Here is a 14,205-nt window from a genome sequence, read left to right as displayed (position 1 = left end):
AATTACAGAGCTGGAGTCAGGATGTGATTAGCTTAGATGACAGGAAGTAGGGGGAAATAGCTGCCAAGCTCTGGCCAAAGTGAAAATTAAGCAGAGCAGTAACTCTTAATCTCACCAATTGACACACAGATAACAGAATTGTAGAAATCGACTACTTCTTGTTTTAGACAGTTACGTGATTTAACTACAACTGGGTGCATTGGCTGCACGCATATTTCCAGAGTCTTGTCATCACTGTGGTGTTACCAGGTTACCTGTATCAAAACCAAAACCTATGCTCACTGACCATATCTGGCAACCCACACTATTGAGCTCCTGCAACATCGCCATTTAGCAATGAACTAGGTCCATATGCAAGAATTGCTTCCAGAGGGTAGGTGTCCATTTGAGAAGTCTTCCTGATGAACTAAAGAGCTAGCTATAAAGACAAAGCAAGTGTTACAGTGGAGGAGGATTTACCAAAATCTGGCAACAACAAAATCGTTAATATTAATGGCTTATAATAGATTTATAAAGCATTATTAAATGATTTGCTGAGTACTGTACTGTAGTATTGTCCTACACATGGAATAAATAAAAGGTAAAATTTAAAAGACTCTTTAAATGTATTTTGTGACTATTTTATACATCATTGAAATGCATGAATTTGCATTTCAATGATGATTATAGTTAGATACTGACAGAGTCTATAATTATTTCAGTAGCACAGAAACAAAACAGAAAACAGAAATCAAACAATATATGGAAAAAATTATTTTATTTATCATTATTTATCTGAATGTGCACACTGAAGTTGTGTAAGTATTGCTAGCATGTAAAGCAATATTTTTCCCACAGTGGCTTTCTAAAGGACCATTAAAAATGATTGGAAAGTGCTTCCATTCAGCACATTGGTAGCATTTGCAGTTGGTCACGTCTTAAAAGGTTGCAAGAGATTCACTGAGTCGACCAAAATTGCATACATGTTAAGATCCTCAATACAGCAATACCTGTACAATATCTGAGAGTAAAGGTTTGATGTCAATTTGCAATGTCATGTCCCTGCTTTACTGGCAACATTGGGATAAAAGAAAACACAGTGTTAACAGCAGCAACAAACCTGGATCAACTTTGAGCACCACGTGTTCAGCTGAGAGTTAAAACAAAATTCAATCATATTTTCAATTCACACGTGAAGTAGAAATCTATCTTTGGGTGTTTTTAACAACTGAAAATTGTATTTTAAACATGATTGCATAATCAGAAATAGGCAGTCAGAAGTCATGTTCTTTGACACTGTTTACATGGTTCAGTTGTACGTCATCAACTCATGAATGAATAGTCCTGTATGAATAGTCTGTGAATTGTCTCCAGGCAGCATTATGGTTATAGGGAGGAAAGCAGCACACTGACAAGCAGTCCGGTCTTCACAAGAAAGGCAAACATAATAGTCTGTTGTTTTGAGTCCATATGGAAACAGTAGCAGCTTTGACATGTTGCATTTCCACAGTGTCCAAATTTAGAAAACACAATTCTGCACAGACCAACAAAATAAACCCTTTTTTTCTAAAAAAGGAAGGGGTGAGTTTCAGTTTCAGTTTTTAATGTTGGGATTTAGGCTTACATTTCAAATGACAGAAATATTTTCAGGTACAAATTAATGACACTTGAAGGGATTCCTATTCAGTATTCAAATATCCCAGATTAAAGGTTAAAAAATACAGAATACAGACACTTAATTTTAAACTTAAAAGAACCATATTTTTGCAATTAAGGTGCAAATTTCACCCACGGAGTTTTAATGGTTTTTACCATTTACTAAATAGTATGGAAGCTATACCTGAAATCTGAAATCCTGAAATACAAATGAATGATATTTAAAATACCTCAATATATTACAATTAATTTTTTATCTATTAATTATCCCCTCAAATGTCACTGAACATATCTTAATTGTATCATAATTAAAATGCAAATTATTTGAATTTTAAGGTAAAAAAAATATGAATGGATTCAGCTTTATAGTGTCTAGTGTGAAGACATAAGCTACCGATAATCTAGCACAGCTTTGGTCATATATAAAAAAAAAGGCCAAAGAAGGTATTTAGTAAAGAATATTATGGCTTAAGTACATTAAATGTTCATACTGTGAACTGGCTGGCACATTGGAAGATACAGCAGAGCCTTGTCAGCAGATCATAAGGATCTGGGAAACTTTGAGGCAATGCAGCTGAGAAACTGTCAAGTATGTCATCAGGCAAAAAGGCAGGACAGCAAAGGTAAGACTGCAGTAAAACCTCATTAAAAATGACTGAAAAGTGTATGTAAAAAACTGAAATGCTGAGAAAAAGAAGAATCACCACCTTGAATTTTTGCTTTCAACATGACTGAGAAATATTACAGTATTGTCTTTGAATGTTTCCCATGTATCATAGCCTTTACATTAAAAGAAACAAAACCCTTTTATTCATCTGTTTTATCAGCAGACTTGTCTCTCATCAGGATCGCAGGCGGGTAGGAGTCTATCCCAGCATGCACTGGGCAGACCTTGGACTGGTGGCCAGGTTACCACAGTGCAAACACATAAACAGACACGTTCACATTCTATGAGCAGTATGGAAAGTGTGTCTTACTTAATGTGACACTGTTAACCACTCAGCCACCATATTGCTCAAAAGCAAAACTGAGATCCAGAACAAAAACCTAAACCCTTAAACGTTCACCATGTACTTGTTTGGCTACCACAGAATAACCTCTTAATAAAATAAGACAACACAACTGTGTTCACTCTCTTCATGTCTCATCCAGTCAAACAGGCAAAGACAGTCAGTCAGTATGTATATATGTGGGTGGATATTTGCATGAGTGCCTGCTTTAAGCTCTCTTCATGCCTCTCCCCATCAGGCAGGCGAAGATGGTCATCACCATTTTAGGGTTGACCTCTACCAAATCCTCAGGCAGGGCGTAGACCTTCGCGCCGATCTTCCTCGCCATGGAAACGGCATACCTGGTACAGGGCAGGGTCAGAATTAGATAAACATATTAGATCTTTGATACTTTTAGTTTGTTGTTTACATAGCCCATGCATTCATTTCTGTTTTGTTTTATTTAAATTATTATTGTAGCAGGTAGGTTATTACTTGGCATTGCTCAGTTTGTCTTCGTCCGACAGACTTCCATTTTTAACCAGCTCAAAGTTCACACTCTGTGGCTGGATGGCATCAATCAGGTCCAGAACTGGAAGACTGGTACCAATCGACTTGTCCTGAACAGAGGGACACACACACATAACAAATAAATACACAACACATAAGGAACGTATTAAGTATGAACTAGGTCCACAAATGGCCTTGACCTGTGAAAAAGCGATAATACAAAAGAGTCTTTTGTCTTTTCCAAGAAAAGATTTTCTCTTACAACGGTTTGAAAGTAAAAAACAAACTAAAGTGAAACTTGTTTACCTTGAAGCTTTTGATAGATGAACTCTTGCCAGCTTCAGCCAAAGTCTTGTTGACCCATGAAATGATCAAATCATCTCCTGCAGCTTCTCCATGTCCAAGGTCTTCAAGAACATTTAAAGTGTACCTGCATTTAGGTGTTGAGAGCAGATGTAAGAATCAAATGTTAGATCTGCCTTTCAATCCTTCCACTATGTGACTTTGCCTGACACAGTGAAAGCTTTAACTCTGCTGTAAAAAGAGCACCCTCTCCCTATTGTATAACAACTCCAACATACTTAGTCTCATTATTGAATATCAAACATAAATCACCTCCTCATCAGCTGCCAGACCAGTGCCAGGGTTAGAGTTGCATTTCCATCGTAGAGGTCCTGTCCTCCGATTCCCACCAGGGAGAAACCTGCTTTATTCTTTCCCAGGTCCACAGCGTAGTTACAGTTTTCTATCTGTCATACACACACACACGCACACAATTAATATATTTTTATAGAACATAATCTTTTCTGCTTTTCAATTCTGTCTCACCGATTTCAGGTTCTCCAACAGATATGTACTGTAGCAGTTTTTAAAGTGCTTTGTACATTTACCTTTTTCAAATGCCCTCCACCTACTGTCTTGAATGGAGGGTGGTTGACTCTGTTGTCCCAGTCCACTGGCACCTTAATTCGTTCATACAGCTGAAGAATCACCATGGCATCCTGCAGATCACTGCATCAACACACACACATGTGTTTATTTAAACAGTTAGTTGTGCATCAGTGTGGCACTAAACAGTGAAAATGGTAACTACAGCTAATGTAGCATTAGCATGAAGTCATTGTAGAAGCAGAGACACTGACCCGTAGATATGGTGAACATGTGGACTGACTCCAAGAGAGTTCATCCAGTTCCTGAAAGTTCTCTCCTCTCTGGTCTCGCCTTGACAGAGCGAGAGACAAGAAGAGACAAAGGTAAGCCTCTCAGACACAGGATGTGTTTTACTTGTATGGACATGGATGAGGGTGTGTGCGTGTGAGCGGGATTATTCATCCATACTTACTCTCCAGATTCCAGTCTTGGTTCTCTGGTTTGGTGAGAGCCGGGTGTTTGTTGAAGAGTGTTGCAACGAAGGCCATGTTGAGCTTTGCGTTTCCACACACGACATCACTGGCAGTTACAAACTGTCGGCAGTCGAGGCGGTCGGCCTGTTTCAGCATACAGTCTGCTCTCTTTGTAAGATCCTTCTCCTGATGACACACACACACACACACACATTTACAATTATTGCTATTTTGCAATATACAACTTTTGTCCATTATATGAAAAATTGCCAGGAGAGTGAGGAAAGTGATTAAAACCCTGCTTACAAAAAGTGCTGAGAAAAAAAAGACTTTTGTTGTCTAATGATTCAGAGTCAGAATGATATGAGGATCCTTATTTAGTCCTACAGGAAACAGGAAGTCAGCTTCCATCCAGCCTCTGATAGCCAAATGGAAAGCATCAACTGAGTTTAGACTGGACGGTTTATTTTTAATAACATGCCAATGTGTGTTTATGTGGTTATCTGCGTTTAAAACTCTGTTTCTTAGTGTGGTTCTGTAGAGCACTGATCTATTGAGACACAAATTAAGTTGTAATTTCTAAAATGACACTAAATTAATAGAATATAGAAGGTAAACCACCAACCAAGAAAGAAAGCAGTAAACAAATTAATCACATTCTGAAGCCTTAAGTCAAAAGGGTGTATATTCTAGCTCTTACTATTGCTTCATCAACTTACATAAAGGCCAGTCATATCAATCTCAACCCGGGGAACGTCCTCTTTGCTGCCGTCAGGAGCAATCTGCTCCAGCAGGTGGTAATATGCCTTGGAGTCCTGCACAGAGACAGAAACACACGTACAGATGAACATACACACAATGAGATATGGTCCATTTGTTCTTCTGCACGATGACGTTTGTTCATGTGAGTCTAACAATCCCACTCTATCTCATGATAACAATAATGAAATATGTAACTGCACAAATTGCGCACATTGAATGCCAGGTTTACAAAGCAGACTGTAGCTTACACCTGTAGAACAGTAATATTTTCTCACCTTGATATCTCCAGAAAAGTTTGATATGGTCATGCCAACTTTCTTTAAGTGGAAATTGGCCCAGCGCAGCAGCAGCTCCTCAGGACTGAGTTTCATCAGCTCTTCCAGACTCTCCCCTTCTTCTAGCAGCGCTGCTATAGCTGCAGACATAAATTATATGAAAGCATTTATGTATGAGAGAGAGTGTGTGCATACATAGAGGCCAGTCATATTGTCATGTAGAGTCTCTTTGTGAGCACATCACTTTCAGTCCTACAACAGTCTGACTGCGTGTGTTTGTACATACCTTCATTGCGGCTCAGCTCGATATCAGCGAACAGTCCTATCTTGATAATCTGCCAGAGGAGTCCAAGCACCAGGTGAGGTTTTCCCTCCTTCAGATCCTGAGCTCCGATATTGACAACTTGGCAGCCGATGGCTGAGGCTGAATTGAGAGCCAAGTTCAGATTCTCCTGTTGGGGAAAAAATGCAAAGTCAGGAGGAAACTCATAAACTAAATAAGTTCCAAGTTTAACGACAAAACAACTAACCACAGTGGCAAACGCATGATGATCAAATAAGAACAAACAATATGTTTTTAATTGATTTGTTTTAATGCATATTTAGATATAAGTCCCTACTTATATCTTAAATGCATCTGATATTTATGATTTATGCACTGAAGTTAAAGTTATAATCCTTTCATAAAATCAAACCCTGTTTATGGTCGACATTTTTTTTCAACAATAGCAATTCAGTGTATTTACATAATTCTCTATATAGTAGTTTTCATTCTGCACAGTATTCAAATTGCCATCACACACACACAAGAGATTAACAGAAATGACGCAGCATGTAATCCAGTGTTACTGTTGAGAATTTCATCTTATTGATATCAGCCTCACTGTTTCCTGTAAAACTCACTTCCTGTTACCACTGTAACCATGGATGTCGCCAAATCAACCAGGGCTGAAATCTTGAGGATTATAACTATAAATCACGATAACCATCAACTAAACAACTTATCAACTAGCTGGCCAAACACCCCACCTGTGTGGTGAAAGCAGTGAGTTTCTTTTTATTGATGGTTCTCTCATCGATGGTGTCAGGAACAGAGAGGTTGATGAGTTTACTGCAAAAGCACATATGAGAAAAACAGGATATCAGTATAAGGACCAATGGAACTGTGGGTTAAATTAAGGATAAGACCAAGATAAAGGTTAAGTTACAGATAAATAAGTACAGAGAGTTACAAAGTGAGTAACCAATATGCTGAAAAACACAATGTGAGTGTTTTGATGTAATGTGAGGAGTTCTATAAAATCTATGATGGACAAGGTGGGAAAACAGGGTCCAGGAGGAAAATGTAGAAGTTAAATATGAAGGTTTACCAAAGCACGATGCCGTCTGACAATGCTTTAAACAGAGCTTCAGTGTTGGGGTTGATGGGCAGCACATGTTTGCAGTCTGGATCCTTCTCCAAAGAAGAGTTGATATAGTTGGCGAAGGCAAAGCGCTCCTGCTCTGAAATACAGTTCAGTCAAGTGTCACATCTCATCAAAATCTGAGATTACTTTCTAATCAAAGTTCAATAAATGACATGGATGACTTTGTAGCATTGAGTTCAGTGGACAGTGGACCATCACATATCATTCTGTAGGTATTACTTTACTAACCAGAGATTGAATGTTGAGTTCCTTCACTTGAGATCTCACTGGTGCCACCGATGGCTACGATGCCTTCTTTCTTGTTGAGAGCTTTCCTGAAACCCTGGGCCAAGCGATCGTCCTTCATTTCCTTGAAAATCTGAATGTATACACACAAACACACACTAAGGCTTAGAATCAATTAAATGATTGTTATATTTGTTAATATATCAGTTATTATCATTGATTTACCAGTTACCAGTCTACGTATCACAGACAGTATATTAGTAATAATCTTATTTGTACATAATCTCAGGTCAGGTCAGGTCATTCAGTTATTATTCTGTTATTCAGTATGTCTGTCAGCCTTCAAGTACACGTGAGAGTTAGTAGATCATTAGTTAAGTTGTGAATCAGTTTAGTTAGTTAGTTAGTCAGTTAGTGTTACCTACAGCGGTGAACTCATCAAGGTTGATGCGGCTGTCTTTGTCTCGGTCCAGCCTCTGCAGGAGTTCTCTGATCTGGTATCCAGGTAAAGGACAGCCCACCTCACGGAAGAGATCACCGAGTTCAGAAGCGCAGATGTACCCATTACTATCCACATCTAAAATGGTGGGTTGGAGGCAGATTGGAGGGAAAATAGCAAAGTTTGAGTAACGATCAGAAATTTTTGCATTTTGCTGCTCTCTTCTTTTTCTGACTGATGCGACCCTGTCAGGAGTCTAAGTCATTATCTTCATCACAGCTTTTACATTTGCTGTTCTAAAAACCATGTGTCTGGTAGAACACTTGCCTCTCTGCAATTAGCATTTATTATGTTCATAATTGTTTAGAGTAGAGGAATAATTGTAATTAAAGGGTCTCTCCACCAATTTCACAAAGAAAGATCAGTTTGCTTGTTACCAGAAGTGCTATTCAGCCTGTGAAAACAATTGTGTAATGCCCTCTGTGGCTCTAAGGGAGCTTTCTAAAGAAAACAACATCACCCACATTACAAATTGGAGGCATGGAGTTTGAAAGACATGGGTATTACTGTAACCAGGAGGGTTTGATTATTGAGTTGCATTATGGGAAGTGTAGGATGCAGCATTTTTGGAGCTTGACCAATACAGGGGACTAAAAAGCTCAGCCTCTGTTGCTTCACTTTTTACCTTTTTTTGGATCTTTTTCTCTCAATGTGTTTCCAGTGTAAGTGATGGCTGAACATTGGACTGTGTTTTTCCACAGAACTCACATTGTTGATTTTGTCATCCATCACTTACACAGGAAACATTTGCAGCGACCAACATCCCTATTTACTTGCATATGGGCATAGTAATATTGCTTTAAGACAAACTTGAAAATTAATGCAAACCTGTCCCTTAAGATGAAGCCGGTTAGATGAAGGTCTTAAGCACCTTTGAGGAAATCTGACAAGAACCACTAACTCTAGAAGTGAACTTCTAACTCACAGCATTTGACAGGAAGAAGCTCATTTTGTTGTAACAAGAAAAAAAAACAGATAATGTTGTCCAGTGAGATTTTAACTCTTATTTCTGTACGATAAATATGAAGCTACAGCCTGGAAATGATTAGCTTAGCTTAGCATAAAGACTAACTCTCGGCAAGAAAACAAATAAGAGTATCTCCCACAATATCAATCTATTCCTTTAAGTGATAAGTGAAACGTGGGTGTATCAAAGGTTTCATTTCTCTTCATGAACACCAGGAAGAACATCTGTCTGGCAGATGTCATGCACACATACGAAAGCATATACATATAAGTATAAGAACATGTGTTGGTCAGCTGCTGTATCCCACTTCAAATGTAATTGACTAATTTGTCACTCACATTCAATCAACTCCCTGCAATATCCGCACACACACATATTTTTACTCACCCACTTTCTGGAAGCCCTCCCTGATCTCCTCCATCTCCTCAGCGCTGATATTTTGTGACATACTGACACCTAACAAATAGTACAACAGAAAACAGACAAATGCCCCATTAAGATACTGTAAACCTTTGAAATAATGAGAATCAAGGTCTCTTTAGCAGTGGAAAATACAAAAATGAGTTTGTCAGTGTTTAAAGCTGCAACAGATACCATTTTTCATTTTTAAATACTCATATTATCATCAAATTATCTGCAGAACCCTAAATCTAATTGAGGCATATAAACTACTATATAACAAAGTTACGGTTTCTCACAAAGACAAGTCAACATTTGTCATGAATCCTCTTTGTTCTCTCCTTAACTATAATGGTGCTTTTCATATTTTTATAATATTGTTTGAATTTTGCATGCTGAAGAACAACAATTTGCCTGAACTGTCATTGACCTTAACCTTTGCAGAACAGCCACCATTGTAGCCACACGTGCTAAAATGTAGTGTTAGTACAATAGTAACACATGTAGAAAAGAGTCGTAAAGTCAGGGAATGGATTACATGGGTCTAATACACATTTAAAGACTGCTAACATTAGCCAACATTAGCAACTGTAATCTTCTGGTCATACCAGACTGAGTAAGCTAAGCCTTAGTAACAGTAAGCTAAGTAGCAGCAAAACCCCTGAGTGTTTTTAGTTGAGCAAGAGTGTTTTATTGGTTATGAATTTAATGTTTCATTTGTAAGAGGAAGCCTGTTTTATTTCTTTCTCGCTTTGTTAAATTATTTCATCTAAGATAGCTTTTTCAGTGATCTATTTTTGAGCACTAAGCTAAACATTGGAGCTGAGTGTATTGATTTGTTCCTTTGGTATTAATCATCTTAGTGTGCCACAGACAGACACAGATTTGTTAAACAGGATGGCTCTGGGCTCTAATAGCTTGGTCTTGGAGATACAATAGCTCAGCGTGTTCATTATTTCTTTATTTACTGTTAAATGGTGGGGTCAGCCTGGAGCCATACTGCAGCTCTCAAACAGCACATCTCTGTTAACTCAGCCAGCAAGAAGATTGTAGCTTCATCTATTACACAAAGAGTCGTTCAGCGATACAGTCACATTAGCCCAGAGACTCTTAAAACATCTAATAGATTTGTGTGCACTGTTTGTGCAGTAATGGAGGGTATAGAGGGTTTGTATTATTGCTTACGTACATAGCTATTTATATGACAGTAATTTATATTTAATAGCTCTATGATCGGCATTTTGAATTATACTTGCAAATGTCAATCTCAAAGCTTTTATTCATAGCAATTATGGATAGACCCACAGTAGCATCTAGCTATGAAGACAGTTTCTTTGCTTACGTTTTGAGACCTCTTCTGTTTAGATCCCTTCTACTGTGCAAATACAATGGAAGTGAATGGCATTTAGCCACTAAAAGCATCTAAAAAAAACATCAGAAGCAATGTGTCTTTCCTTGGTACTCAGGTAAACCACACACCTAAATGTGGACACATCTGTACTTCAGTTTGCCTCCTTTGTAATGGTGGTGGTGGTGATGGGTGGGGGTTAGGCAGAAATCTCAAAACATCTACAAATTACACCAAATGTGGTATTTATGGCAGTGGTATTTAGTAAAAGTTATTACAGACATAATGTATGAGAACAGTTTTTTGTGATTAGGGTGAACTGTTCCTTTTTCACCACCAAATAGGTGAATTAAATGTGGCATCTGAATGCATCAGTTGTATCATACAGATCCCTTCCATAACAGATAAATATGATTATATCTTAGGCCAGGAGGCTTTCAGTAGTAGGAAGCAGCACCAAGGCAGAAAAATCTAGAGCAGCTTGCCATCATGATGTATCATGCATTAAGTCAGATAACGATACAGAAAATACTATACAGTCCCAGTAATATCCTTTAGCCTGAGAGAGCTTTCTGCTGCAGAGAGCAGAGCCCTGCTAGATGGGACTAGAAGACATGGCAACTTGATGTATTACATCCACAGACAATAAATAGAAGCCTAAGAAGCCAGAGCCATCCAGACAAATCAGGAATTATTAGTCTGAGGTAGCAACTAAGTCCAAACTCTACATAGAAAAAGAGATCTGAAAATCAAACAGAATCTTATTTGTCCTTATTTAGACATGCCTTAAAAGATCCAATTTTGTTGAGAAATCCAGATCTGATTTAAAGAGCTAAATAATGTTTTTCTTCCCTCTTTTCAGTCTCTCATCACTCATTTTTTGAAGAGATAAGCTTTAAATTGACTCTATTTCAATCAGTAATCCTCTCTGGATACCTTGACAAATCTTTCGCCATGATCATGTTACAGCGTGGCAAAAAAACAAATATGTTCTGCTCTAGCTACATCATGCAAATGCAGTGTTTGCACAGTCAAACACATGCATACAGGCAGCCTAAAGCAGGCATAAGGCAATCACAGGGCCAGTAATGTCTCCAAAATTACTTGCTTCATCTGAGACTCTGCAAAGAAGATGACACGAAATAACACGTTGCCTGTTATCTTTTCCCTGGATTATTTGAATAATGGATGGACAAGCATCCCTCTCAATGCAAAACAGGTCTGTATACACAATGCAGATAGTGTCAGATGAGCTGTTCTATAGGCTATTTTTGTGTACACTCGTCTGTCTAAACATATTACTGTCAAGCTGGATTTTTAAATCTTAACAGGCACGACTGTGCTTTTGAAAATATCATGATATATACAGTACTGTTTCAAAAGTTTTAGGCACCCTAGATGTTTAGATTCGTATCCATTATGTAATACCATCAGGGAGGTGTCTGATCAATCAAAATTTTTTTATGACATGACAATGACCCCAAGCATACAGCTAGAGTCATAAAAAACTATTTTCAGCAACAAGAAGAATGATGAGTCCTGCAGCAGATGATATGGTTTGGCCCCCACAGAGCCCTGATCTCAACATCATGGAGTCAATCTGGGATTACATGAAGAAGCACCTGAGATGGCCTAAATAATAAATCCACACAAGAACATTCTTTCTCCAGGATGGTTACAACAACCTGCCTGCAAGTTACCATGAAAAACTGTGTTAAAGTGTACCGAGGAGAACTGCTGCTGTTTTAAAGGCAAAGCTGCTCACACAAAATATTGATTTCATTTAGGTTTCTGCTGTTTATTCAACTCTGTAAGAAGTGAATTGATAAACTAAAACAATTTATAGCAATATTTTTGTAAGTATTCTCACTTTACTTTTAGTGCTTAAAACTTTTGCACAGTACTGTATATACTGTCATATACATAACCCTCTTTAGTGTGAAGCAACGCTGTTCATGCAGCGTTAATGGATTACAGAAGAAATATCTCATCTTTACTGCCACCAGATGTCAGTGCTTCAGGAAGAGAAGGCTTTTAAGGTTTGTCCTTACTATGTTTTTATGTTCTTTATAAATTAGAGATAGATTAAAGGTCAGTTATGTTAATATGAATCATAAAGTCACAGAAATGTGTTGTTGACATTACATAAATGAATAAAACAAGTGTGGAAAATACCGATTAAAAACAACATTTACACACTGATTTATCTTTTGCTCAAAGTAACTTGGCAAGAAATCAACACAGCACTACAATTAATCAACTCTGACATCTGACACTGATGCAATGTCAATAACTCAAATCCAATCACTTCAATTTGTTCTAACATTGACTCAATGACTCTGCATTGTCAGGATTGTGTTTGTCCTTTCTGAGGATTCTGAGGATCCATTCATGCAGTCACACTTGTGATGCACATGACTGAAGGAGTGTGGGTAGTCCTGATGGACCCACACGCACACGCACAGACACACACACACACACACACACACACACACACACACACACGTCTGGGTTCAGAATGACGACGCATTTCAGGTCATCATTCATCCTGACACAAGGTTGCTTCTGCTGCTGCTGCTGCACTGTCTGCCAATCACACTTTTTGTGTTTATTTCTCTATAGATTATTTTTTGTGTGTGTTTATTTTTCTACAGATATATAATTCTCTCTTGTAGTGTTGATATGTATATTTATTGTGTATTTACTGTCTTGTGCAATGCCTGGATAACCTGCTGCTGTAACACAAGAATTTCCCAATTTAGGATCAACAAACTACGTCTATCTATCTATCTATCTATCTATCTATCTATCTATCTATCTATTCATTTGAAAACAACCTTAACATGCTACAAACATATAATATTTTATATTAGAGGTGGTAAGCAGGTAAAGCATGATCTTGTATAGACCTGCACAATAAATATGATTTTTCACTTTTAGTACTTTATTAAGCTACATGGGAGAATCCCATAAAATAAAGCACTATACTGCAATTTTTTAAACTATACTGCAAATTTAAAAACGTCCAATAATATCATTCACATATAGAAATACGTACATAAAATTGAATTAAATTAAAATTGCTACCGTACATATAACGTTAAATATTTTTGTGGTAAGAAAATGGTATAATTTGCGGGGTTCACAATACCCTCTGAATGTGTCACAAGCCACATAGGATCTATAAACACGGTGCATTTTTTAGCTACTGTTATTGTTACATATTTTCACTCACATCTTTCAACATATCTGCTATGAAATGTATATTTTACTGAATGAAAGAGCACTAGATGTGCCGCAGTTACTTATTAAATCCTATTTTCCGCTCCTTAGTAAATCTAACACAAGACTGAATAATGAGAGATGAGGAAACGCCCTGAAAGCTCCTTCCTCTTACCTGAAGTCCGCGTGTGCAATTCAGTAAAATCACCCGGGGAAATGAAGCCCTGTGTCGGCCTCTCACTGCTCCTCTGTCCCGTTTTCTGCAGCTGACACCGCCCGGTATGAGGAACCGCCCCGCCCCTCCGCGCCAACCCTCCCCTAATCAAACCTCCTCCGCTTTCCTCCCATCAGCAGCATTAGGAAAACCTCTAAAGGCATTTGAAAGCATTCTGTGTCGGTATGGGAAACAAAGCTCCCGTAGTATACTCAAATTAAATGCAAAGAGAAAAAATGCAAACAGTTTCTAAAATTGCTCCCTTTGTGGTTATTTGTAATACTAGTGTTGACCAGTTTTAAGCCTTTGTTCTTCTCTATTGGCTGTTAATAAGTGTGTTGCATTGTTTTAGCTATAAATATATTTCCAGTAGTATTAATCACTGTAATT

General features: G+C 37.9%; 1 protein-coding gene across 1 annotated transcript; it reads right to left on the bottom strand.

The window, feature by feature from the left end:
• Positions 1-740: 740 nt before the first annotated feature.
• On the bottom strand, positions 741-13,873 carry LOC137188984 (plastin-3-like). Its single transcript, XM_067598588.1, has 16 exons — positions 13,777-13,873; positions 9,020-9,088; positions 7,592-7,743; positions 7,170-7,299; positions 6,885-7,017; positions 6,544-6,625; positions 5,801-5,966; positions 5,515-5,654; positions 5,197-5,292; positions 4,477-4,663; positions 4,277-4,355; positions 4,025-4,145; positions 3,750-3,883; positions 3,441-3,564; positions 3,120-3,244; positions 741-2,986 (listed from the first exon to the last, which is right to left on the bottom strand). Exons 2-16 carry the CDS (start codon positions 9,078-9,080, stop codon positions 2,854-2,856), a joined length of 1,863 nt encoding a protein of 620 aa, XP_067454689.1. The 5' UTR covers positions 9,081-9,088; positions 13,777-13,873; the 3' UTR covers positions 741-2,853.
• Between the last annotated feature and the right edge of the window lie 332 nt (positions 13,874-14,205).

Source organism: Thunnus thynnus, chromosome 9 (genome assembly GCF_963924715.1).
Source record: "Thunnus thynnus chromosome 9, fThuThy2.1, whole genome shotgun sequence".
Classification (NCBI taxonomy): Eukaryota; Metazoa; Chordata; class Actinopteri; order Scombriformes; family Scombridae; genus Thunnus; species Thunnus thynnus.
The sequence above is the reverse complement of the archived record's forward strand: the minus strand, read 5'-3'. Positions and strand labels throughout refer to the sequence as shown.